General features: G+C 32.7%; 1 protein-coding gene across 1 annotated transcript in view; it reads left to right on the top strand.

Moving 5' to 3' along the window:
* LOC108906053 (limbic system-associated membrane protein) overlaps window positions 1-25,911 on the top strand; it is a 522,137-nt gene that overhangs the window by 263,216 nt on the left and 233,010 nt on the right. Inside the window, exon 4 of the mRNA XM_018709195.2 lies at window positions 10,726-10,926. Coding sequence (XP_018564711.1) covers window positions 10,726-10,926 — 201 coding nt within the window. The remainder of the gene's footprint in view (window positions 1-10,725; window positions 10,927-25,911) is intronic.

Genomic DNA, 25,911 nt, shown 5'->3' on the forward strand with positions numbered 1-25,911 from the left:
GAAATATCGCCTTAATGTTAAAAATGTTGTCACCGCCGTTCTTGGTAGTGAAAATTCGAAATATTTGGAATTGTTCCCCGTATATTAATCCGATTTCCGAGTCATTTGAATCTATAAATGTTGAAAACTTTAACAGGTACTACCACATGAAAATCACAATCTGAAAAATTGTTGCTGGAAAACCGTTGCTGTATTCACACCCGTTGCAAAATTGCATATTTTAAAATACTGCTTTTAATAACCAAAGTCGTTGTGTTTTAAAATTGACATAGATCTCCCTTACGCTGTAGCGCTGTATTGGTCAAATTATCGCGCACACTACAAATTTTACATTATAAAATCAGTCAGTCTTCCACACGTCTCCTCATAAATTTTAAAATGGCGGATCAGCACTTAACGTTACGTTTCCAGGCTGTTATTCTTAGAACGTTCTCGTTGAACTTTAAATACTTTGTTTCGCACGTCAGATCCAACCCCAATATACCGCTAATACACCAGCTTTTATTGCAACTTACTCACCTCCCAAATACCCCTCCAGGCTTTAAATGTACAGCCCAAAGTATTTGCCAGAGGAAACATTACTGGAAATCATTTTCTAAAAGTTTCAGTAGGGTTATTACCTTTCCGTAGACGCCGTCTCTGGACGCCTCTATCCTGTCTCGAACGGACCTTTTTCCATGAAAACTTGTTTTTATTGGGTCTGGTTTAGACTAAAGGACTACAGTTGTAAAAACTATTTTTTGTCGGTTTCACTTTTTGTAAAAATGTATTAAGTACTTATAACATCCACACGGGGTGATTTATAACTTATCCAAGAAACTTTTCGTACATATCCCGCATTAAAAATATAATTGATATCACTGAAATGTTCAACGGTTGCGTGAAAGAGGTAATTCGCGACATAATCGTGGATAAGATGGAGGTCGTAGGTTTAAAATTCGCCTCTGTTTTGACTAGCCGCAATAAGAGTGTATGATACTATGCAAGATTAAAAAGTTCTTAATTAATTACTGAAATTAGTTCTAATTTTAGTACAGTGTCATACGACCCTTAGCAAATATTTCGTAAATATTTAGTGGTATGCTGCACAGAAAAGAAAAAAATGTAAATAAATAATAACCAACATTGCGCCAACAGGACTGATCCTTTTGACTCATTATGTAGAATTTAAACTCCTTGAAAATATTACGTCCTTGTATTAACCTTAAAATACTAGACGTGTTTAGATACAACTTACTATTGTTTATAGTCCAAAGAAATCGTTGTTTATCAATTTACAAGGCAGTTAAAACAGAAATTCATTAAAAAGATGTACCTTTAACAGCAATATCATTCTGATGTACTAAATTCACTAAAAATAATTTCATTGAATATATTTCTAATCGAATGCCTTTGAACAATATTTTAAATAAATTACAGTCACTCCCAAAGTCTGTCTCAAAGCAAATCCCAAGGCAGTAATCGCCACAGAAATTAAATAAGCAAACCATAAAGCTGTATTGAAATGCACGAAAACAATTTTGGCTTGAAGCGAATTGTGAAACTTGTTTTTTTTATGAAAATTTAGTAAAGCCTATCTTGTTTCCCAACATTCAATTAAAACTTTTGCTATTCTAAAACCCCCCTTTCATAAATTAACCGAAAGTGTCAGCTCAAACTGGAATTAAAACAACAGAATTCTTTTCTGGTTCATTTAGTATGTAGTGTAGCATCAGATTGACCTACTATACCACATGATAAATGTTCTTAGAGGAAAGAAAAAGCTTTTCCGTGTAACTGCTCCAGTTTTATGTTTTTATTCGGTTCATAATTTTTATTATTTTACTTTTCATTTCTCCAGTTCCGCAATATCCCCACAGCAAATGGGTGTATACATTCAAATACCAGATTCGCTATATCATAAAATCTAAAAACTTATATGGAAGTCGGAATAGGTTTTTATTTCTGCAGACAGCTCTCGATAAAGGACACTTTTTACTCCCCAGAATCATTATGTGCGTACGTAACACAAATAAAAGGAAGCTTATTTTGGAAGAAAACCCAGGCAGTTTATTTTTAGTAGAAATTTTCTGTGTAAATTTAACTTTCGATAGCACACACGTAGACCACTTCAAAATAATTTTTATGATACTTTCGGATTAATTTACGTACATACTTTTTAAAAACTGCCTTTAAGAGTCGTTTTTAAAAGGCCTTACTGCAAAGTCTACTACTATTAAGTCTCTAAGTCTTCTTTATAAAGATTTCTAACTACTGCAGTTCTTCAATCATTCATAGTTTTTTTAATAAAGACCTTACCTTGTTGATCCCAGTTTCAGTATCCTGCTTTGTCTTTAAATCGTGAGTATATCATAATTTACATCTAGGATATCTGGGATATTATGAAGAAGATGCAGAGTTGTAACAAATAAATTTACCATTCCTAGAAAGTATGAAGGCCGACCCTGTGTTATTTATTAAAAACTTTGGAAATGTTTTTATGCGACCCGAGATGCAACCTTATAATTTAAGTCGGTATAATCTAATACTAGTAATACTAAAAGAAGGTTAGGTTACATTGTCAAAAAATTTGTGCAGTCAGCCGACTTTCTATTTGTATTGAATTCATTATTCACTTAATTATTAAATATTAAGCATCGTCCATCGACCCATCAATGTTAAAAAGTGAAAGATTCCAGACAAAAGTTTTTATTTTGTACGATAGCGACAGTGTAATTTTTATAAAGAAGTAAAAAATAAGAATACCGCGCCGATTACATTAAAAAGAGATTCTTATTTCTTAATTTGCTTAATTTTTTAGTTTGTGCACAAACTAGTTTTACAATGAACCGAGAAAACAATGCATTTAATATTTCCGAACGTGTCGATATGGTGCATGTGGAAAAAATGCGCTCGCGGCGACTAGGTTGTACCGGAAACGATGGCTACAATGGCACCCCCCATATGCAGATACAATCCTACAGTGCGTTCAGCGGCTGCGAGATACGGAAAGTGTTATTCCTCGAGAAGAACCCCACGATTAGTACTCAACGACTCACAAGCAAGTAGGAACCGCATCTCGTACCGTACATCGCATCTTAAGGCCCTAGCTGTTGCACCCCTATCATCTGCAACCAGTTCAACAGATTTTACCCGCGGATTGTGATCAACAAATGCGTTTTTGCAGATAGTTTTTACAGCAATGTGCCAATCAAGTAAACTTTCCTGCTTATGTTTGTGTAACAGATGAGGCAACATTTACCAGTGATGTAGTGACTTTCTATAATATACACATATGGACCGATGAAAATCCTCACGCGATTAGGGAAACTTATTTTCAACATTAGTTCTCGGTAAATGTTTGGGCTGGCATAAAAGGCGATATACTTGTGGATCCCTATTTCTTTGAAGGACGACTAAATAAACTGCTGACTTTTTGGAGAACCGGTTACCTGAATTATTTGACGATGTGGCATTACAAGTTCGGGCACACATGTTTTATCTTCAAAATGGGGCTCCTCCACACAGTACTCGAGAAGTAACGACACTTTTGAATGAAATATTTCTTCTGCGACGGATTGGACGTTTTGGCCCTGTGCCGTGGTCACCTCTGTCACCCGATCTAACTCCAATGGACTTGAAGTCATTGGTTTACAATACTTTAATTGCTACGGTGGAAGAATTGCGAAACCGTATACTTGAAGCTGTTGACACAATTAGGGGAATACCTGGGATTTGTGAAAATATTTGCCAAAATTGGGTGCGTAGATGCCATGCCTGTATCCGCGCTAGTGGGGTTAATAAGAAAATATCAGTTTTTTATTTTAAATATTTATTTTTCTTAGTTTGTACTTTTGCATTGAAAAATTCTCCGAAAATTGAGAAGTATCTTTCTATCTTTCAACGACGATTTGTTTACGCGGCTGGTCTACAGCACTTAACTCATCGTACAGCACACGGACAGGACCGTTCCAGAGAAAATGTCTTGATCCATAATTGAACTTTAATTTACGAAAATAAAAACGCAAAAATAGAACTTCCTCCTATAAGATTTTTCTATTACAAAAGCTGTAGTTTAATTTTTATAGATTATACACGCCACACCCTGTATTTTACATATAGATCGTACCTTTGAGGAAAATATATCTTGGGAAATGATTTGATTAAATATTCAATTTTTTCATATAATTCGTATCTGCGACGATTTCTTGTTTTATTTGAGCGTCTATCAAATAAAGACGTTTTTCAAGGTTTACGATGGAAAAAGTATATTTGACGATACATCTGTGCCAATCTTTTTTTCACAGACAGCTTTATATGACAATAAAGATATAATATTATTCAACATTTGGCACGTTTCAAGTTAAAATATCGCGATTGGTCAGAAACAGATAGGTAAAAGAACATATCGCCCTTTTCCTGATTATTAAATAATTTCTTGATAATATCAATTCGATGCTAAGGTTTTCTCATCATATTTTTGTTAAACAGTAAAATAAAACATGGGGAACAGTCTTAAGATGACTTTCGCTAAATCCATTATAGCTTGGCTGACATCGATGATGTCCTCTCATTCAAGATACTCCTTATTGGCACTTTCTCATCGAAGGCTCAGCCCTGCATTATATCGTGAAACGCGTTATCGATCAATCGCATGTCTACTGTCAAACACCATTCTGGATTGATTATAGCGGAGGCTCTCTCAGACTCAAGTCCTGTTGTCACCGAGTGTGTTACATCAGCACTTATAAAAAAATCAATCCGTACGTTTCGCGTTATTACTTATTGTGTAAATTCAAATACCGAAACATAAATAAAAACTGTGTAGTTATCTGAAATGACCATGATTATATGTCCTCGATATGATAGATGTCTGTAAGTGTTTGATATCTGTCTGTCCGAATGATAGATGAAAGTGTTTATATGTTTCAATACCGTAGCTTCCTGGAAGAAAATTTATCCTAGTCGTGTCGCAACGGCAATCGGATATGTTGTTGTTATATCGTACATATTTCTGTTTTGTGTGAAAACTACATTTGATCGCGATAATAATGTTACACTACGATATATGATAAGTATTTGCTACAGCGTATCCATAACTCTTCTTTCGTTTTCAGAAACTGTACACCAAATATAATTTTTATTTAAAGTTACTTACAATAAGTTTAAATAAAAATTGATATAACATATGCTCAAATCAAGACAGTATTGTCTTAGTGTACGTTGTAAACACGTTTTCTTTTATTCAGATGTGCAATTTAATTCCTGCATCAAGCAGCACATCATATGCCATTGTGGAGGTTTTGCGTAAAAGTAAACCTAAAATTCGCCGTTATTTTAATGTGAAAACTAGCTGACATTCAAATTTAATTCTTCCGGGCTTTTGAAGTTGCGCTTTTATTTTATTATTGCAGCCGGCGAGCATAAAAATATTTACAGTTTTAATTTTTCCGAGAAGTCAGTACCGAAAAATGAAAACCTGTAGCTCTGTCTATGAAATACAAAACACATTTTTATATTTCGCGTACAATGCGGAGCCACTTTTTCAACCAGTGAAAATTTTCCATGACACACGTTATTCCATCGTACAAATAACATAGTAATGATTGTTAAAATCACGAGTGTAATTTCATAATTCATTTTATTAATTCATTACACGTTTCCTTCCAATTTAATCAACAATGCAATATACTAGTTTATTTATATTTTCCATTTGTATTCCACTGTTTTTTGGAACAATACACGCGCTAGACAATGTATCCCATCCATTACTGAAATTGCTAATAAAATTATCAAATATTTCACATCATAGGCTGAAATAAATAATTATTTCTGTATTATGTATTATGTTGACACATGTAACTTTACAGATATAAATTGAATTGGGACCTCCATTTTAATGAATACGTTAATAAATTGCTGTAGGAAGTAGTCATTTCAATTTCTTATCAGAATAAATCGTTAAATATAATGAAGGACATCTTGTTAATAGCATTTGTACTAATTAAAACAAATGAGCAATACATACATTAGCTTTATTCTTCATTTAATAAATTATAGAGGTGATTCAATAACAGTCGTCAAATATGAATATTATTATTAACATTATCCGTTGTTTTACTTTATTTTCAAGGCAAATTAATTTAAATAAATTACATTTTTTTAATCTTATCAAATTAAATCAAACCGATAACAGAAATTTTTTTATGAAAAAATAAATCCAACTCCATAGACAAGACCTTCCCAAAGGATGATATGGGCCACAATAAAAAACAGGTAGTAATAAACACTTATCCAAATTAAAAAAAATAAAAAATGACATGTCTAAATATAATCAATACAGGAACACATACCTAATACAATCATTCAGATAAATATCTTGTATTCTTGCTGTTCCATTATCACCTTTAACAAAGACTAAAAAACAGCAACTACAAAGAGATCTTCAACAACTTCAGGTTATCCGCATAAAGTAAATAGTTGACATCGAAGCATTCAGTTAAGTCATTAATAAAAATAACAAACAGTAGTGGTCCCAGGATTGACCCTTGCGGAACTCCTGAAGATTTATGGAATTTACATGATTGAAAGCCACGATACCGCACAAATTGATACCTATTACTAAAATAAGATTTAAATAGAGATAATAGAGCAGGAGATATGCCATATGACTCCAATTTCAATGTTAAAAAATTATGATCAAAACGATCGAAAGCTTTGGAAAAATCGGTATACACAACATCAACCTGACTTCCTGCATCCAAAGCTTCAGCAATAAATAGGGTTTTCTCAACTAGATTTAGGGTAGTTGAACGATCACTAATAAATTCATGTTGGTACGGAGATATTGATTTTTTAATATGAAAATAAAGTCGATTGTGTTAAATTATTTCTATGGGCTGGTAGTTAATTATGTCGTTCTTAGTAGCTTTTTTATAAATGGGGCATATTCGCGACTCTTTCCATACTTGTGGATATTCTTTATATGTTAAAAGGTTTTGCAAATATTGTTTTACAGTCTTTTATTAAAAATGCAGGAATTAAACCAGGTCCCATTGTAAATTTACCATTCTCTTAATTGCATTTATCATTGTCATCTTCGGTAACCTCAAAAACACAAAGCGTATTACAGCCAACAGAGGGCAATGCGAGCGTACAACTATTAAGACTGTGATTAGATAAAAATGAGTCAATAATTGGCAAAAGCATTGACAATATCAGAAGATTATTTAACTGAATACTATTATAATTCATACAGGATGGAATGAGATCTTGAATTAATATGGGACCAAAATCTTTTAAGATTTGCGGACAGAACATTGAGTATTGAATTTTGATAATTTTTAAATGCTAAACTAATGCAAGATATAACTTCAGTTCCTATTTCTGTTAATAGTGGTAATCATCAATGTTATTTGTAGATTTATATTTACGCCAAAGTTTAATTTTATTAATATATAATTTTGCCCTTAAACCAAACCGGATTATGTCCCTAAGATTCCTTTCTTCAGTTACTAGAAGTATAATGATATGAATTTTCAGGAGTAAAAAATAAATGTCACTACTAGTAGCTAGTGACAATTCAGTTCAGACGTTAGATATAAATAATTCAGTATTTATTAGCAAATAAATTTAGGCCTTAATTCGCCTGGAGTCAGCCGTGCATTTTTTCAAGGAGAAAGGTGAATTTATGAAGTTCATTATATCGAAAACAAGTCGCCGTGTAGCATGTGGCTGGGGAGCCAGGAAAAAGTAGAACGCAGGGCTCAATTAAAGGGATGAGTTATGTTCATAATCTGGATAAAAATGGACTTTTTAAGCATCCCGTTAGACGGAGATACAATCGCTGTTTCAATTTACACGGCAAAAATAACTTTTTTTAACCTCAAATTAACATGGTCACATACTACGCGGCCGATGTCAATTTATTTTAAATTGAAGTTGGTCCTTAAAGTTGGGAAGTTTTAAATTTAACACAACGCTACTGTTCCTCCTTTTATTTCCATAAATTGTGCTGGATCTCTGGCGACCTTCTGGTAATTTATTGTAAATTCCTGTTCTTACAATGGGAAAATTTGTTCTGCCTTAAAAAACACGGCTTTCGGTTATAGTCCGTAACTCTCGCCAGGTTTTACGTTTACTTTGCACAATTTTTTACTGAAGTTGTTTTCGACATACAATTTTTATTTCTATAAATACAGGGTGTTTCTAAAATAGGGTTCCAAACTTCTGCTGCGTTTATAACTCATTAAAATAAGCCAAAAGGTTTCTATTAACATGTGCCCTAAAACGCACCCTTAGGAAGTTATATGCCCTTAAAAGGGCTCAAACAAAACTGGTTCTTTTCAAATAAATTGCAATTATGAAGGATCCCATCATTTAATAAATAATTTAGGACATAAACTAAGACTATTTAAATTTAGAGTTACACTTACCAATTACTACTGAAGATAATAGCTAAATGTGAATTAGAAAATAATGGGATTAAAATTAGTAATAATAAGTTAAATTACAAAAACTGCTCGAAGTGACCACCTTGCATTTCGATGCATAATCTAGCTCGACGCTTCAATGATTTGCAAACTCTTTGGAAAATTCTAGGTGTTTGCCTTATTTCCATGCACGCGGTTTCAATTTCCTCGTAGTTGCTGAATGGTCTCAATTGGAATTTTATAAACCTTTGCCTTAAGTTGACCCCACAAAAAATAGTCCAGGGGGTTAAGGTCAGGGGAACGTGGAGGCCAGGGAACAGGACATCCTCGGCCTATCCATTTTTCTCCATACAACTCATTTAAGTGTTGTCTTACATTATATAGGTAATGAGGTGGTGTCCCGTCCTGCATAAACCATATGCTTTGGCGTTCAAATAAAGAGACTTCTGCCAAAAGTCCTAGCAAGTCATTAACTAAAAAATTGTAGTAATCCTCATCATTCAATCGATTAGGCAACACAAACGGTCCGATTAGCCGATCGCCTAAAATGCCTGCCCAAACGTTGACGGAAAACCGAATCTGAGGTCTGGACTGAAATATGCTGTGTGGGTTTTCATCAGCCCATTCATGAGCGTTATGAAAATTGACATAACCATGTGAAGCTTGCCTCATCCGTAAACAAAATAAGAGATGCAAAATTCGGAATCCGCTTCGATTTTCGCAAAAACCATTGGCAGAACTGCCGACATGGTCGTAGTCATTCGGATTTAAAGCTTGAACGCGCTGGATATGAAAAGGATGAAGTAGTTGTTCGCAAAGAATTCGCCAAACTACGGAAAAACTTATGTTATGCATACGTGCGACACTTCTTACACTAACCCTTGGATTGTCCTGCACAGCTCTTAATACATTTTCTTCCATCACCGGTGTTCTTACAAATCTGTCTCTGCCACGATCATTTACTCTTGGTTGAAACGAACCATTTTCTCTTAAACGTTGATGGATCCTCTGAAATATCTGTCGAGAAGGAAATCTTCTATTCGGGTATGCTGCCGCATACAGACGCCTCGCTTCTGATGCATTTCCAGCCGCGCACGGCCGTACATAAAGTGCATATCTGCCATTTCCGTGTTTGAATATGACTCCATTTTATGAGTTGCAATAATGTTGTATACTTAAATTTTCCACTCACCACATTTACTAATTAAACACTGCAAAGCTCAATTGACAGTTTATCAATAACTTAAATTATTAAGCGTTGTGGCAACGTCAGTCTTTTATTTGCCATGGTAAACAGATTTTTGTAATTTTTGGCTTAATAACTTAAAGAGCAGAGTAATTTTCAAATTCAATTTACTCGAAAACCATTGGAAATATCGATTTGGACAAAGATAATATTTTTTATGTAAAATTGTTAAGGTTTTATAAATCTGTAGAGAAAATTGTAAAAAAATTTAAATAAAAAAAATTACGGGTCGAAAACCCCCTTCACCAACCTAAATGGGACGCATATGATTTGCATGTCGAAAAACGGAGTAGCCCATGTTATTTAACGTAAAAAGTTATGTAAGACCCATAAATTTACTTGCGACCGTTTTGTCAATAACAGAAAAAAAACAGTTTTGTTTGAGCCCTTTTAAGGGCATATAACTTCCTAAGGGTGCGTTTTAGGGCACATGTTAATAGGAACTTTTTGGCTTATTTTAATGAGTTCTAAACGCAGCATAAGTTTGGAACCCTATTTTAGAAACACCATGTTTAAATTTGGGTATTAATGTATTTAATTATTATAAAGTACGCACTAAAAAATATATGTCTATTGTTTTAAATGTTTTATTCCGACTCTTGTAGCTATCTCAAATTAATCTCAACAAGCCTGTTTGTCTGTTTATAATAGTTTTTTCAATGCAAAAACTCATTTTCAAATAATTCTAATATCCATGTTTTTATATAACTTATTATTAGAAAAAGCGGATTTTCGATATAACGTAGAGCTCTTGAGTTACCTGTTACCCTGTGAGAAATCCATACGGGCGCTAATTTCCTATTCGCTCCCAGACATTCAATATTCAACATTCAACATTTTCAATTTAAGAAACACGGCTTCAGCAACGCGAAGACGGAAGTGTTTTAAGTGAGCATTAGCGGAATGGAATTTATATTCCCGATGCATTGTCGCACTTTTAACGAACGATACCAAAACCGAAATCAGCGTTACTTATTCTCCGCCCGATCTCCCAACTCCCTTATTATTCTCTTAGTTAAAGTGCGTTAAATTGGCACCGGCAATATCTCACGGAATTTCTTGTTCCAGGTCCCTACGTGCTGGTGTGGAAGAAGGGCATCGCCGTGCTGTCGGCGGGAAACGTGAAGGTATCTCCCGACCCCCGCATCAACCTGGTGCACGGCTACAGCCTGGAGATCAAGGAGGCCGGTCCCCAGGACGCGGGCGACTACGTCTGCCAGATCGGGACGCTGGAGCCGAGAGAAATCACGCACACCGTCGAAATACTGGGTGAGTTTTAATGGAAAATCGATGTTTTACATTTATTCATATGTCCCCGTAAAACGCGGAAATGAGACCCGTTTCGCATTTATTTTTATTGACAGCGTGACAGAGTAAGGAGACGCGTGTCATTTTCCACCGCGCCTTCGCTGTGTTGCGTAATGCAGTTGACGTTTTGCCACGTTTATTTACCCATTGTGATTATATGTAGAAAAAAACATCAACTCTAAATCTTTTTGTGACGTGAAAGAATAAAAAATGTTCATACGGCGTTCTAAGGAACGCAAGGTCTGTTAAAATGTTTACAAACGCATTTTAGAAGCTACTACACTAATGCAAAAAATTAAAGGGTCAAAAGAATATCCGAAATTTTCCGTGATTTTTGCAGTCTATTTAGGTGAAAAATGGTCGCATCGAGAATTAAAAAAAAAGCATTTTGCAGTTCTAAGATTCTAGTTTTTAGATCTTTTGGTCGAAATTTTTTAGGAAATACGGTTATCATGCAATTCTAAGAAAGAGCGCAACAAAAAAGTTTAGCAAATTTTGCAAAAATATTCTTGTTTTTTGTTTGTTTGTTTTTTTTTTTGGAAAACCTTCCGAACATTGAAGCAAACAAAATCCAATTGTTTCCAGCACGTTCCGGCTTTTTCGACTTATGTTTCTGTTCATCAACTTCTAATTAAATTAAAATTAAAATTGATGACTCAAACCAAATTTCGACCCGGATTCATACCGTTTTTTTGAGACAAATTTCTAATTAATTTTTATGCAGTCTGTAATCACTTAAAAAACAGTTTTTTTTTCAAAATTACCCTTTTTTTCTCTGATTTTTCATCAATTTAAACGTTATTTGCTTTAAAAATGTGAGAAAATCTCAAACATTTTTATTTTCCAATTTAGTCATGATTATGAAGTGTTTAAGCTCAAAAAACGTGACCCTTTAATTTTTTTTCAAAAGTTTTTTTAAACAAACAAACGGTTCGTTATATCGAGAGACTTCACAGGGTTCTTCTGGGTATATCCAACTGTAAATTAGTCATTAGTCATTAGTCATTTCTTAAATATTTCTAATTTAGCCGTCAATTTCTAAAAAACCATAAATGACACTTTTTTCCTGTTTTTTAAAATTCGTGAAAAAGATGAAAAAAAATTTTTCCCAAAAGTTGCGGCAGCATGTTATATAAAATTTATTCCAGTTTTCGAAACTGTCCTTCAATTCTCTGTACGACCATTTGTCGCCGAGATATCGATGATTGAAGACAAAAGGATCTTTTCCATGGAAAGTCCGATATTTCGATGAAAAATGGTCGTATCGAAATTTAAAAAAAAATTGAAGCTGAATAAACAAGCTATCTGGTCCATGTAATGGCTTAGCTGAAAAAAATTTTTCAGCCCGTGGACTCGGAAAAAAATAAAATTTGCAAAAATTTTTTGTCTTGCTATTTCTTAGAATTGCATGCTCCTAAAAATTTTTGACCGAAACATCTAAAAACTAGAATTTTATCTTCAAAATGCCGATACGACCATTTTTTACCTTAATACAGTCTCTCAAAAACCACGGAAAAATTTCGGAAATTCTTTTCACCTTTTAATTTTTTGCATTAGTTTAATGCATCTAAAATATTGTTAATACATGTTTCTGGAACTTGGTTGAATAAGTAAACAGAATCTCACATTAACGCAGATCGTTATGACCTAATAACATTTGTCTTAAAAGATTTCGTTTTGCTCAGCAACTCTTATTAAAAAAGTTTTTCGATATCACTCCCTGCTCAAAGATTTCAAATGAATTGTATAGGCTAGACACTGGTGCGATCAAGTCTGCTACTAATTCTGTCAGCTGTAGTGTAAAAAACACCTTCAATATTTATAATTATTGACATAAATTATTTCTAGTCATATATCAAAATCATGTTTTCCATGGCAGTGGTCGGAAAATCTGTACTGACTTGAGTATTGCATTTCTCTATACAGATCTATCTTTTTGAAAGATCCAAAGATGATTTTAATAAAATTTGTTGCAAAAGAAAAAGATTCCAGTATCACTGGATAACCTTGACTGCATTCTTTTTGCAGATGATACTATGCTTCTTGCTAGAGGTGAAGCGAATCTAATTGATACTGACCTTCAATAGGCAAGAGTACAGTTTGATACGAAAAAATTAAAACTAAATGAGTCTAAAACTAAAAGTACCCTATTCAGTTCCGATCGATGGGCTAATGAATCAGAACCTATGCGTCTGCTTGGGGTCTTTCTTGATTCTGGTCTGTGTTGGTCGGTCTTTGTGTAAGGCTGTCAGCTAAGATCTTTGTTATGCAACAGCTGATATCATCTTTGGATCACAACACAATGAGAATTGTCTATTTCGCAATGGTCCACAGCTTGTTATCATACATTGTTCTCTGGGGCACCTCAGCTAAATCCTATAAAGTCTTTTACTTACAAAAAGCTGCAGTAAGAATCATTGACTCTTTACCTTGTGGGACACATTGACTTTTAAATGACATAAATGTACTTTGTTCGTATTGTCAATAAAACTGTCTATATCTATAAAAATCATCTCTTGCGGTTTCCTATTTTCTCTTTCCGTTACTTTTGGCTGATCCTGATAATTAGATATTCTTTATTACTCAGGTAGTTTCAATTAGTAACAGTAACAGTTCCTGTTAGTTCCCTGAGTCAGACGTAATATTTTATATAAAGTTAATGTTAGGATTATTCAGCATAAGTACAATATTTGACTAAAATGTTATATTAAATTTCACAGGGAACTTAAATGAAATTAACAAATAAACTGCATAGTCTGTTTACTCCTCAAAAATATTTCTTTGGTAATTTCAAGCGATTCACTTCCACATAAGTGAAAAGGAACTTCTGCTCTACGTATATTTTTAAGAACATGGCGGTTAATTAAATTTAACTTCAAGCATTTATAACGTGATGGAGCGACGGATTTGCTCATATACTACATAATTCAGAAACGGAAATTAAATACCGAGTTTAGATATTAAATTCTTCTAGAAACGTAAATACAGAGTAGGTACTATTTTTTTTTGCTTTCCAGCCATTTCATCAAACAACTTACTGATCTATAGTAAGTAGTAACAATTTTGTTTTGTCTAAGAAGCAACAAAATGTCAGGGAGAACGAATATTAATATACAGGGTGTATCGGAAGTAGCCTGCAATATTTTACCATCACATTAAACAACTAATAATAAGGATAAAGATGTTTTCAGACACCTCAAAAACTGGAATAATCATTATATTATAGCCATTACCCATTATTATAGCCATTACAACCATTATAGCTATTAGCCATTATACACTATTCATAATCCTGTAATAGTAAAAAGGAAAATAAGGATACATGATGACACCTATCAAAAGTAGTAATTAAATTATGATTGTTGCTTTATATTTAAAAATCTGAATTTCCAAGGACAAACGGATATACTGATATAAGATAGTCTTCGTTGAAACATTATTAATATCATAGCTTAAATATATTGGTTTCTTTACCACTTTGACAAACATGTTCAATTCTTATTTACTAGCTAGACCTTAATTTGGAGTATAAAGAGGCTATAAATCAAAAATATATATTACCAGATCAGGAGTTCCACAAGGATCGAATTTAGGGCCGCTATTATTTTTAATATTCGTTAATGACATAGGCATCTTGTTGGACTACATTATTAATTGGAGCATAATTGTTATAGGTACATATAAGACATTTTATAGCTTTTCCAGTAATTTGTTGTAACATGTCGAAAAAATAAATATTATTAATATTGTGTTATTGTTAATGAAAAGTACTAAAGATTAATGGGAATGCCATTTGAAAGCATTTATTTTGTAACGATCTTGATCTTGTGAGGTCTCCCTGACTGAACCCAAGTATCGAATTTAGACATTAAATTACCAGAGAAACACAAACCAGGAATAGCTTATTTCAATGTGCGCCAAGTGCTTCAAAGCGGCCAATTTTTAGGCCCTGCCAGCCACTCATCGATTATAAATTTCACGTTACATTTGACATTCCTATCTCTGTCTGTCATCAGGGAAACTTCCATAGACCCGCGGGACTTGAAAGGATCGTAGGCGAGGATCGTTATAAACTATACACATTCTGTTGCTGGTGAAATATCAAAAGACGGCTAGGGAAGCTTTGACAGTGCTCGCCGAGGTGTGATATTGTTGGACCGATCTCCAAGCTGGCTCCAAAGTTCGGTCGCGTATGAAATGTTACATTTTTCGCGCATGCATCACAGACTACATTACAGGGGCTTATTTTAAATAAATATTGAGCACCGGGAAATCCTTAAGCCAGGCGAACTTTATCGCTACGAAGTACTTTTAGCGAAATGGGAATTTATCCGCCATTTTTCACTTGCTGTATATCTCAAGTGTAAACAATAATATCTTTTACTTTTAATGTATTACTTAAATCTGGAAAAAATTGTTTACGTACTGTTTTCAGAACAATTCCCTGGTTAAAACAAAAACAAAATAGAAATGGAAAAAGAAATGAGACGTAAGGGATAATATCTTATTCAAACATTCTATTAAAATGTAAATGGGCTGGATTCATAGGGATTAACGAAAACATTTTGGGAGAGACCATCATCTCTTAAAACTAAGCGGATCTTTCTGCGATACCCTCCGAAATTATTCAATACTTACCTTTTTCGCATTTTGTACCGTTATCGATATAAAATGGAAACAATGCGAAATAAAATAATCCAGTTTCTGTTGGCAACTGTTTACCTTAAAACAATAAGTATTTTTACGGATATTTTAGTATGGTATGTTGTTTTCATTTGATCAAACACAACATGCAAAATGTCACCCCTTTGTCTCAAATGAAATAATGTAATTGTTCTGTTAAGTGTGTTAATTTCGTTTTTATAATTTGATAATGATAATAAAATTGAAGGAGAGCAGCAACACTAAGCTTAGAAATGAAACGTACTTTGATAGTCAGGAGAGAAAGGCAAGCAACTCATACCAAAACCAACCTAAGCTGTAATAGATTTATTTTGTAGACAATAGTAGTATAGTAGATCTAGGAAGGAAAAACTATGTGATCTTAGCTTGGATGTCAGGCTCATGAGTACGCTCATCTACAGCCCTATATGGACCCTAACCCTCCTACGGCAGTACTAGCTGCGTTATTAAGACAATCATCCATGAATGACCTTAAAAATGCTAGCAAGGAACCCATGGACAGAAGCAAGAACTAGTCTTAAAGACCAATAAGGATATCAGTAAGATCAGTAACTGCGCTATCTACTATTCTAAATAGAAACACCGGAAACTGGAAGCAATGGCAAAGAGCTACTGTCAGTACTGTCATAGTTGTGATGTCTATACGTCGTGTTATTCACATGTCATTCTACCCATTATCTTTGTTGCTTTCTTATTTAGAAAATAGGCCAAAAATGGAGGAAATTTTGTTATGGTTTCAAAACTGTACTTAGAAAAACCATTGAACCTTTTCAGATATATTTATTACACAAGTTTTTTTTTCTTTAAGTACACACAGTACATTTTCTTAAATATTCAAATAGGTCACTCAGGATGAACGATAATAATATCTGATCTACCTATTTCCAATAAGGAAGTCAAAGTTTATATCTCTGTAATTTATTTAACGTAAATTTTGGACTAATCTGTAAAAACATTTGTAAATTGCCATACGAATTTGAGTGACACTTTCATAGAAAAGTTTACCAGATGTACATAGAACGATTTAAAAAACAAATCTTCACGCAGCAGCATTATAAAAAGTAACGATCAACAATTTATTAACAGAATTATTGAATTAGCATTGAATTAGTTTCTCCCTGCTGTAATGAAAACCCTCGCGTGGGGTCGGTGTTGGCACGTGTACGTGAAATAATAGCATTAATACACTGAAACAAGGTTATCGAAACAATTCATTCCTTTTATTAAATTTAGGGTCACGAAAACGAATAAGGACAGTTGTGTAGTTAAAATACGGAACTTCCGTGTATATTAAGCTTTGTATAGCTCATTACCTACTGAAAAAAGAACTACGTCGCCAAAGATTAATAGTCAAGTGTCGTAAATTATTTGGTGTTAATTTACTTTACAAACGTGTACCTGTCTCAGAATGTCTTATAATGTACTAGGAACGTAGTTTTTGTTGTTTTTCATCTTTGCATAGAAATAATTCTAATTGACACCACAATTGAATACCCGGACCGCTTTTGTTCGACGCAGAAAGGTTCAACATACACAGTGACACCAAAGTCACTCCGATAGGACCACCCCTGCGCCCAGCGGACATAACCGAACATTTATTAAGCTGTGAAAGTTTCTAAGGGGTATCCTTACACATTCTTTTACATTATTGATTCCCTAAACATTTCTGTTGTTAAAAGTTTATACATACATATGTTTGGAAATACTTCGTTTCTGTTTTTGTTTATACCGTCTAAACGGTTTGATCACATGAATTCGAATTTGATGCATATTATTTACTAATTTTGCACGATTTGAATGTATAATGTTAAATGAGACAATTCCTGAAACTCTCTGTAACTTCACTTATGTCGCACAAAAATCGTAGAAGAAGACAATAGTAGATATAGATATGAAAGTTACATAAAACTGTCGTGTTACGCATGTATGCATTGACTTCAGTATTTTTACGAATGTCCAGATTTTTCTTTACCCTCGGAAATTAAACAAGGCAACGTTTCTTTTTGCAAAGTTAAATTCAATGGCTGATTTAATTAAAGGGATTTCTGAAGATTACCCGGTGGATGGAAGTAGGAAAAAAGCTACTGCAACGTTTGATCTGTCAGATGAAGAAGGGATACCTATGTTATTAGTCTGAACACGAAAGAGATAAACTCAACTTAGCTCTGCGATCGTGTATGCAGATATGTACGCTTATATAAATATCATTTAGATTTTATTTTAGTTTGTATTGCTTTTTAAAGTACGTGAATGCCAGTAATAGTAGAGATATGAAATGAACCACATATGTATAAATAAAAATCCTCCCTGCAAAGAATTTAAGTATGTAGAGAAAATCATATATAATCATACATTTTCCAAGTAAAGTTTAAGCCATATTACGAACTAATACTCTCATTAAATTTTATATCCACAGTTTATATGTCAATTTACTAAATAAACATAGCACTTTTGTTTTTATATTTCTCCAAGAAACAAAAGTAGATAACATTTGCAAGAACATTGATATAATTTGAATTTATTAATTACTATAAAAGTCAATATTGTTGTATAAATTTAAATATATAAATTCTACAATTCTATTAGTTTGTCACTTGGGGTTTGAAACTTCTTAAATATTTCTAATATTGTTAGAATATCGTAATATATAAGGGGTCACTACTCAAAAGTCTATTGAAAGTGTTGATCATATCCACACAAAAATTTGAAGCTTTACGAGTTTTAAATATCGTAACTGAAAACTAAATACATTTACTGTGATGTGGGTACTAATTCACAAAATTGCAAGTACTCTTAACTGTTATTTAATGAAATTACACTGAAGTATTAGGCCTTAAAATTCCTGTTCCGTTGATAATCAAATAATTTTCTTATCGTGTAAATCTATCCGCATTTAATTAAATAGAAAATAAGTAATTAACTGCTGTTCTTCTAGGAACTTAAAAATGCCTGAGAAGTAAACTTCGATTCTTATTTAGGTATTAATTACCTCTTAACAATACAACCAAACTTTCGTAATTTCAAATTAAAACGAAACCCTTCAGGTTTACTGATCTAGTGCAAGTAATAATAGCGATAACATGTTTTTATAGACACTTATTATTGACATTGAAAGAAGAGTAATGTTATCTAAATTTTTCTCAAAAAAAAAAAACAATAAATTATTAATTCATTAGTATTTCATGTATTATGTTGATATATGCTGGGTTACCTATATGAAATTTTCGTGTGCTGTAAAAGCTGTAAACATGGTTAGTATTCGATGGCTGTAACGTATAATCCCTATGCACGCGCCACCATAAATCTAATTGTTTACACCCGGAATAAAAAACTGCACTTAATGAAGCCGAGAACGAACACGAATGGCATTCACAAAATGCTCCATTTTTAGTGGGTTCCTATTTCCTGAGGGTTTCAAATGTGATAGACTTTTAGAACTAATGTAACTCTATTATCTCCCTCACCGCCTTCATCACGATTAAAAGAAGGCTAAAACATTAAAAGAGTGGAAGTTTTGATTTATTATAATGTACAGGGTGTTTTAAGAAGAATTTTGTTGGAATATTCTCGTAAGTATTTTAAAATTAAGTAACTTTTACATTACATATTCATCAAACGTCATCTTCACAGTAAATTTAGATTTTGAAAGTTTCATTCGCTTTTTAATAAATAAAAAAAAATATGAAATATCTTGCAAATTATATGAAATATATACCAATACCTGATAAAATCGAAAGAGAAGTAAATTTTGCATAGAATTCTGTTTAAAAAATCTATCTAGCAAATATTGAAATTTTGAACTCCCACAACTATTTTTATAATTTTCTATTAAAGATATATTGAGTGAGTAGTACAAAAAACCGGTGACGAGGCGCAGGACGCGAATAAAAATCGCCTTAGTTCCGAATTTTGGGAAATAGAGGGTTTCCTAAATGCGTTGAAATTCGAACTGAAGTAGAGCAACATATACCATTACACCAAGTAACAGCCCAAAGGCGAGCACATTCCAAAGATCGGTGAAATCAGAAGAGCCGATAAGTCTAAATTTGGTGAAGATCGCTGCAGCGGAACTATCATAGGAGGTGATCGAACATCTACCCCGGTGCATTGTACTCCATTAACCAAGGATGGATATGTGACCAGCACATGTAGTCTTGTCCAAATTATTTGTCGTTGCATTCTAGAAAATATATTCAATTCAAAACATTGTTAAACATTTTTTGCGAACGCATTGCTCGAGGTTGAAATCCTAAATCTAACCTACAATCCACTCAGGAGTTTCTTAATGGTTTACCAAAGTTCGAAGTAACACAAGTCCGTACTCTAAGGAGACCTACAAAAGTTCTTTGGCAAGGTCTATACACCAAAGAACTCATACTCGAAGTACCCAAAAACGTTCTATTTAAAAAAAAGCTATAAGTTAAAAGCTTCTAGTGATACCAGTGCTATTCCGAGGGTGTATTCAGGCTATAGGAGAATAAATTAAAACGAGGACCAAACCCCAAGGCAGAACACCTTACCATATAAGAAATGAATGAGAAATTAAAACATGCAATATTATACAGGGAGATCTATACGGAAAAAGGAATTAAACAATGGCCAGAATAATAAAATATATTGTAACAGGTAGAAATTGAATTAAGAGTTTTAATTATAAAATCTAATAGAAGTTACGTTAAAATACAACAAGTATAATGACATATTGGACATATGGTGACGAAATAGTAAGGATAATAATAAATGACAGTGTATAATGATATGAAAATTATAATGAAATCTCAGTCTAAAGGAATAAAAAGTGTATACAAAATAATGTAATGTAGTTAAAAAAATAATAAAATGGTATTAAAAATGGTAAATTAAAAATGTATAAATTATAAAATAATCTGATTGGTTGAAATTGTAATTAATTAATACATTGTAATTAGATATAACAGTGCGGTGAGAAAGAAAATGATAAAAAAAGATGGTGATCAAGGAGACAGAAAAAAATAGTGAGGAGATTCAAGAAGTAAAAAGAGGAATTCGAAGATATACAAATCATAGCAATTAAAAGAGGTTTAAAATAAGAAGTGAAATAAAATATAGAAGATTAAAAGAAATTCATATGAACTACCAAGATAAAAACAAGTGTTGAGGAGAAGAAGTATATTAAAGAAAAATAATAATCAAGCACAAAGTTATTGTGGGATTTTTAAAAAACAATAAAGAAAGAAGAGATCAGTGAGAGTCAGGAAATAGGAAAGAAGTTATTTGGCAGAAAGAAAATTAGGGTGAAGTCTAAATTGACAGATGACTCAATATAATCATAATACTGTTAGGTTAGTAAAACATAATTTTGAATTGTCGTAGCCATTTAGAAAAGGAAAGGAGCAGTACGAGCCAGAGAGGTGATTCAGATAGTCAACGGAGTGGAGTATGGCACGGTAGGAGAACAAGACAAAATAGAGGAGAGTTCGAATGAAAGAAGGGAAGGAGAAGAGACAGGAGAGAGATTACAGGAAGGACATCACTAGTGTGGAAAACATAGACAAAAGGACAACAAAAGTATGGTATATGTAACAAGAAACTATAAGTTTATAGAATAAGAAATTTGAAATAATTTAGCTCAGGTTAGATAGGGAATTAGGAAGGATATTATAAATTTATTACCTGTTATTATAATATATGAATTTCAAGCTCAATTAAAACAATACTATTTTATTTTTGTTAACAAAAGCAAAGAAACAAAATTAATTACATATTAAACATTTTCTTCATAATTAATTTCAAAAAGCTTTAGAACCGACTACTGAGATATCAACATGCTCTATCAAAAATTTATTATATAATTTGCAGAAAGTACACTAGTAGTCTAGTTGTCAAATATTTTAAGTACATTTCACATGTTAAATAAATCTTTATAATACTATAAATTGGCGCCTAACATTATTTATTAAATAAACTACACAGAACAAACAAAACTAAATTATAATAAATAAAACACAAAAATAACATTATTTATAGTATTATAATATTTTTTAAATTTGAAGGAATTAATTAATGCGCCTTTTTTGTATTACCAATATTACCAGAGCTACTAACGTGTATTCCCATTAATGTTATTTCTTGTCACTTATAAGGCTGATGCTGGTCTAACCATAAGCATTATTTTATTATTCACGACTAATAGTATCTCAGATAATCCACTTGTTTCGTGTACAGCCTTACTTCTTGTGGGGACTCGAATGTTTCATCTTGTTTTGATGGTCTCGCGGGCAAGAGAAATGGGTAATATACTTCTAAAGAATTAAACACACTGTCATAACGATAAATTTTCGGTCACAAAGTAAAATATTTTCTGCCCGGGCAAAAACACAATACCGAAGCTTTTATATGACATATTTGCCATAAACTTGCTCATATATTTCTCCTTGAGCGGCAGAATGAAAATAATAAAGTTTGCGTTATTTATCGCTGATGGCAATTGCTCCCGCTCTTGCGGCCGCCGTAAATGAAGACTAGTAGAATCTTGAGATAAATGAGCACATGCTGCAATTACCGGAAACCAGATATAACAAATTTAAGGCGTATTCGTTGTTGTTGCATTTAGGGCGGAAGTGAAAACAATCCATCAGGAATTAGACATCGTTTTTTGGCGCCATATTTTACTTACTCGGCAATCTCTTAGTAAAAACGGAAATTAATTTCAACTTTTTTTTCTTGTAACCTATTCATACGTATGTCCACTATTTTAATTTCCTCTTTTCGATCTTTAGATTTTATGAAACTATTTTTGCCTAATGAAAAATGTCATACGAAACAGACAGATAATAAAATTCGTTTATGTTTCAAGAAACTGTTTATTTAATTATTATTAAAAGCCGAGAATTCATAACTGTCATACTTATTTCATTTTTCTCCATTGTCCCATTATAAGAGGTACCACATAGTATTTTGTTATTACTTATTTCGTTTTTGAGTATTGACAGCTAAAAAGGCAGATTCATCTTTTTCCCTATTACACATTCAGTTTCTATAAATTTGTTTGAATATTTTCAAACATTTTCATTTCCAGTAGAGAAGACTTCAAATGTTACAACGTACCAGGTACCCAAAACACAGTGCACTATAATATTACTAGCTATCACCAATAAATCATGCTTTCTCTCGCATCAAATCTTTGCAAAGTATAAATAACAAACCACAATAAAGACGTTATTGGATTTCAAACTCTCTATTCATTCCAAAGTGTGTTGCATTATATTAGTTTGTGTGTAAATATAGAACCGACTTCTGAGGTTTTCTGATATTGTCTGGTATGTAACAAGTGTCTACCAACAGCTGGCCAGGGATAACAAACTACAGGGTAAGACATAAAAGCTAGTAGAGGTTTGTATGGAACAATTTATAGCTTAATTAAAAATAAAAATTAAAATCAAAACACATACATTGAAATAATATTTCAATATATATCCGGTGCTCATCATTCACTATTTCAAAGTGTAATGTTTTCTCTAATGTATTTAAACTTATACATAATACATACATGACAGAAATAAAATAGATGGATAAAAAGTGAGTATATTACATTCAAAATAGAGTTGTAATCTGCAAAGAAATTCATGTTAGCGATCAGTTGAGCGACTGCTCACGAATTATGCTTGCGGCATTGTCGACAGGTTGCAAATCGGACGGATTTGAACAGTATGGATTGAGCTCGCATATTATTAAGGCACTTATTTTTTTACAGACAATTTCCAAGCTTTAAATCGTATTACAAGCTTAATAGCCGCCCTTAATATCATGTTTCAGACAGCTTTCCCTGCGTGCATCTATCAATGAGTTTAAGCTGCATTGCTCTATGAAGAGCTGAAGTTACTTGATGAACAAGTAAACATCAAACAAAAGCTGCATGTGAAGTTTTTGCCCCCCATGAACTAATCAAGTTAATTAATTAATCAAATTGAAAATTTACGCTTCGCGAGTATATATGTCTCGCAGTTATTTTGTATGATGTACGAAATGAGAATCAAAGCCTTTATCAATGTTACCACCATAATACAGAATATAGAGTAAGCCAGCAGCCGTCTTTCTTTCAATTTGATTACAAAATCTCCTTTTATGCGCTTAAATTTATATGTATATTCGCATAAAGAGAATTCTATAAACGGGAATCCCATATTTCGGGGGATAATATCGGCACGGGAATTCTAGCAACATGGCTTTTTTGTGAATCGAAAAGTCCTTGATCTAATTTAAGCTGTTTTGCAAGTTGTTAAAATTGCAGTAAAATTAATTATACGTAAATATACGGTATTTTCATGGATGGAGCTGAAAAATTAGAAAACATTTTTCATTTTTGAGAAAAAAATGTTAAAAAATTGTACTTGCGTCAAGTGTACAAAAATATAGATTTATATGTACAGGGTGTCCTCTATTAAGAAACGATTAGAAATAAGGGAAAATATCAATTAATTGTTGGTTTTAAGTAGTAATGATTAATAACAAGCTTTTTATAGTAATCAATAAATGCATAAGGTAGAAATTATTACTATTTATTTATTTTATGAAGAAGTTAATTGTATTGTTTTAAGCTATAATGACCACATGAGTTGTCAATATTTAATTTTAATTGTTGCTGTTATTTACCTGCATCTATTTTACACCAGGAAAATTAGCGAAAATAAAAGAGCAACTCGAAAAAAGTCCTATCCGCGAGATAGAGAACATAATACCAGAGTCTCTCTCATCTCGTGAGTAAAAAACATTTATTAGCTAACTTTTAAACCAATAAGTGAGGAAAACAGTTTTTTCACTTTGCAGGGAAAACCATAAATTTTAGCGAAAAGTGACTCAGACAGCTTGTAGGGAGTAAAATTATCTACAAAATGAGACTTGTTAAATTAAAATCAGTTAATAAACAAAAAAGTTATTGCAAAAAAACTAGAAAAGTGCCCATTTTTTAATTTGTTTATAACTATCGCATTTATTGTTAAAATCTTATAAAACCTATGACAAGTTGAGGGTTTTGTCATACTTTAAAAGTGTGCCAAAAATGGGCGCTGTAGGTGCAATAGTTTTCGCACAATTTAATTTGTTTATAACGGAGGCTCCAAAAGTTATGAACTTTAAGGCTCTGTACAGGCGTTAATTTTCAACCAAACATGATTCTGAAAGCGTCATTGTCATCTTAAAGACGTAATTAAGCGATCTATTAAAAAATATCACCGTTTTTTGACATTAACATTCTCAAATTGTGCATTAAAAAACCGTGCGTTTTTCGCTTATAAACAATTTGAATAAAATTGTTGCTGTTTATGCTACTTCACCGAAAATAGATACAATGGATAGCTGGCAAAAAAAAACAAATTTAGAAAAAGCACCCTCTACGACTAACAGGAGCCAATATATATATTTTTTAATCAGTGCGCAATTGTTTATAAATATTAAGACTTGAATTTTTCGCAAAATAAAGTTTACGACGTAAACTACGATTTCCCGTGAATTGCATTGAACAATGTGGAAAATTAACGACTCACGAGCCCTTTAAAGAGAAGGTACTCGTTAAGTAAACTGTCCGGCGACCGGCGGCGTGGTGGTGGGGGAAGCTCGTCCAAGCGAGTGGCTCGCGCGAGGAAAAGTTCAAATTGATGCGCGCTGTAAATTTTGCAATATCTCGGCTTCTATTCATCGTAGAAACTTATTTTTTTTAAAACTGGGTTAACTCGACGAAAAAATAACAATGGGCATATTTACGAATTCGTAGAATAGCCCTGAACCCCAGAAAAAATGTATCTTTTATACTTATTTTTTTTTAATTTACAAAAATGTCAAAAATTATTGTTAAACGAAACATTAATTAAAATTTCAATTTCGGAATTATTTTACTATTATTAAATAAAAAAATGAAGCTATCGTTCATTTAAAAAGTAATTTTTTTTACATATTAAGGCAAAGTAAACTTGTTTTTTCAATATTTTGTTAGCTATTTAATTTCGATTTAAATATAAAATTAAAGTAAAAATTCATAAATTATTTTCAAATTATTTTGATTTTTTTGACTCACGAAATGAGAAATGTCTTGTATTATGTTCCTTTAGACAATTTTACAATAATCTCGCGGATAGGACTTTTTTCGAGTAAAAATCTTATTTGCTTGGCCTATTTGTAAGTAGACCTTTTTCTCTAGTGTAACAATATCGAGGCAAAGAATAAAACGTACTATATCATAAAAAAGTTACAAGCGAGAGATCGAAAAGTGTCACCACCATGCTTCCACTT

The sequence above is a fragment of the Anoplophora glabripennis genome, unplaced genomic scaffold (genome assembly GCF_000390285.2).
Source record: "Anoplophora glabripennis isolate ALB-LARVAE unplaced genomic scaffold, Agla_2.0 scaffold55, whole genome shotgun sequence".
Taxonomy (NCBI): domain Eukaryota; kingdom Metazoa; phylum Arthropoda; class Insecta; order Coleoptera; family Cerambycidae; genus Anoplophora; species Anoplophora glabripennis.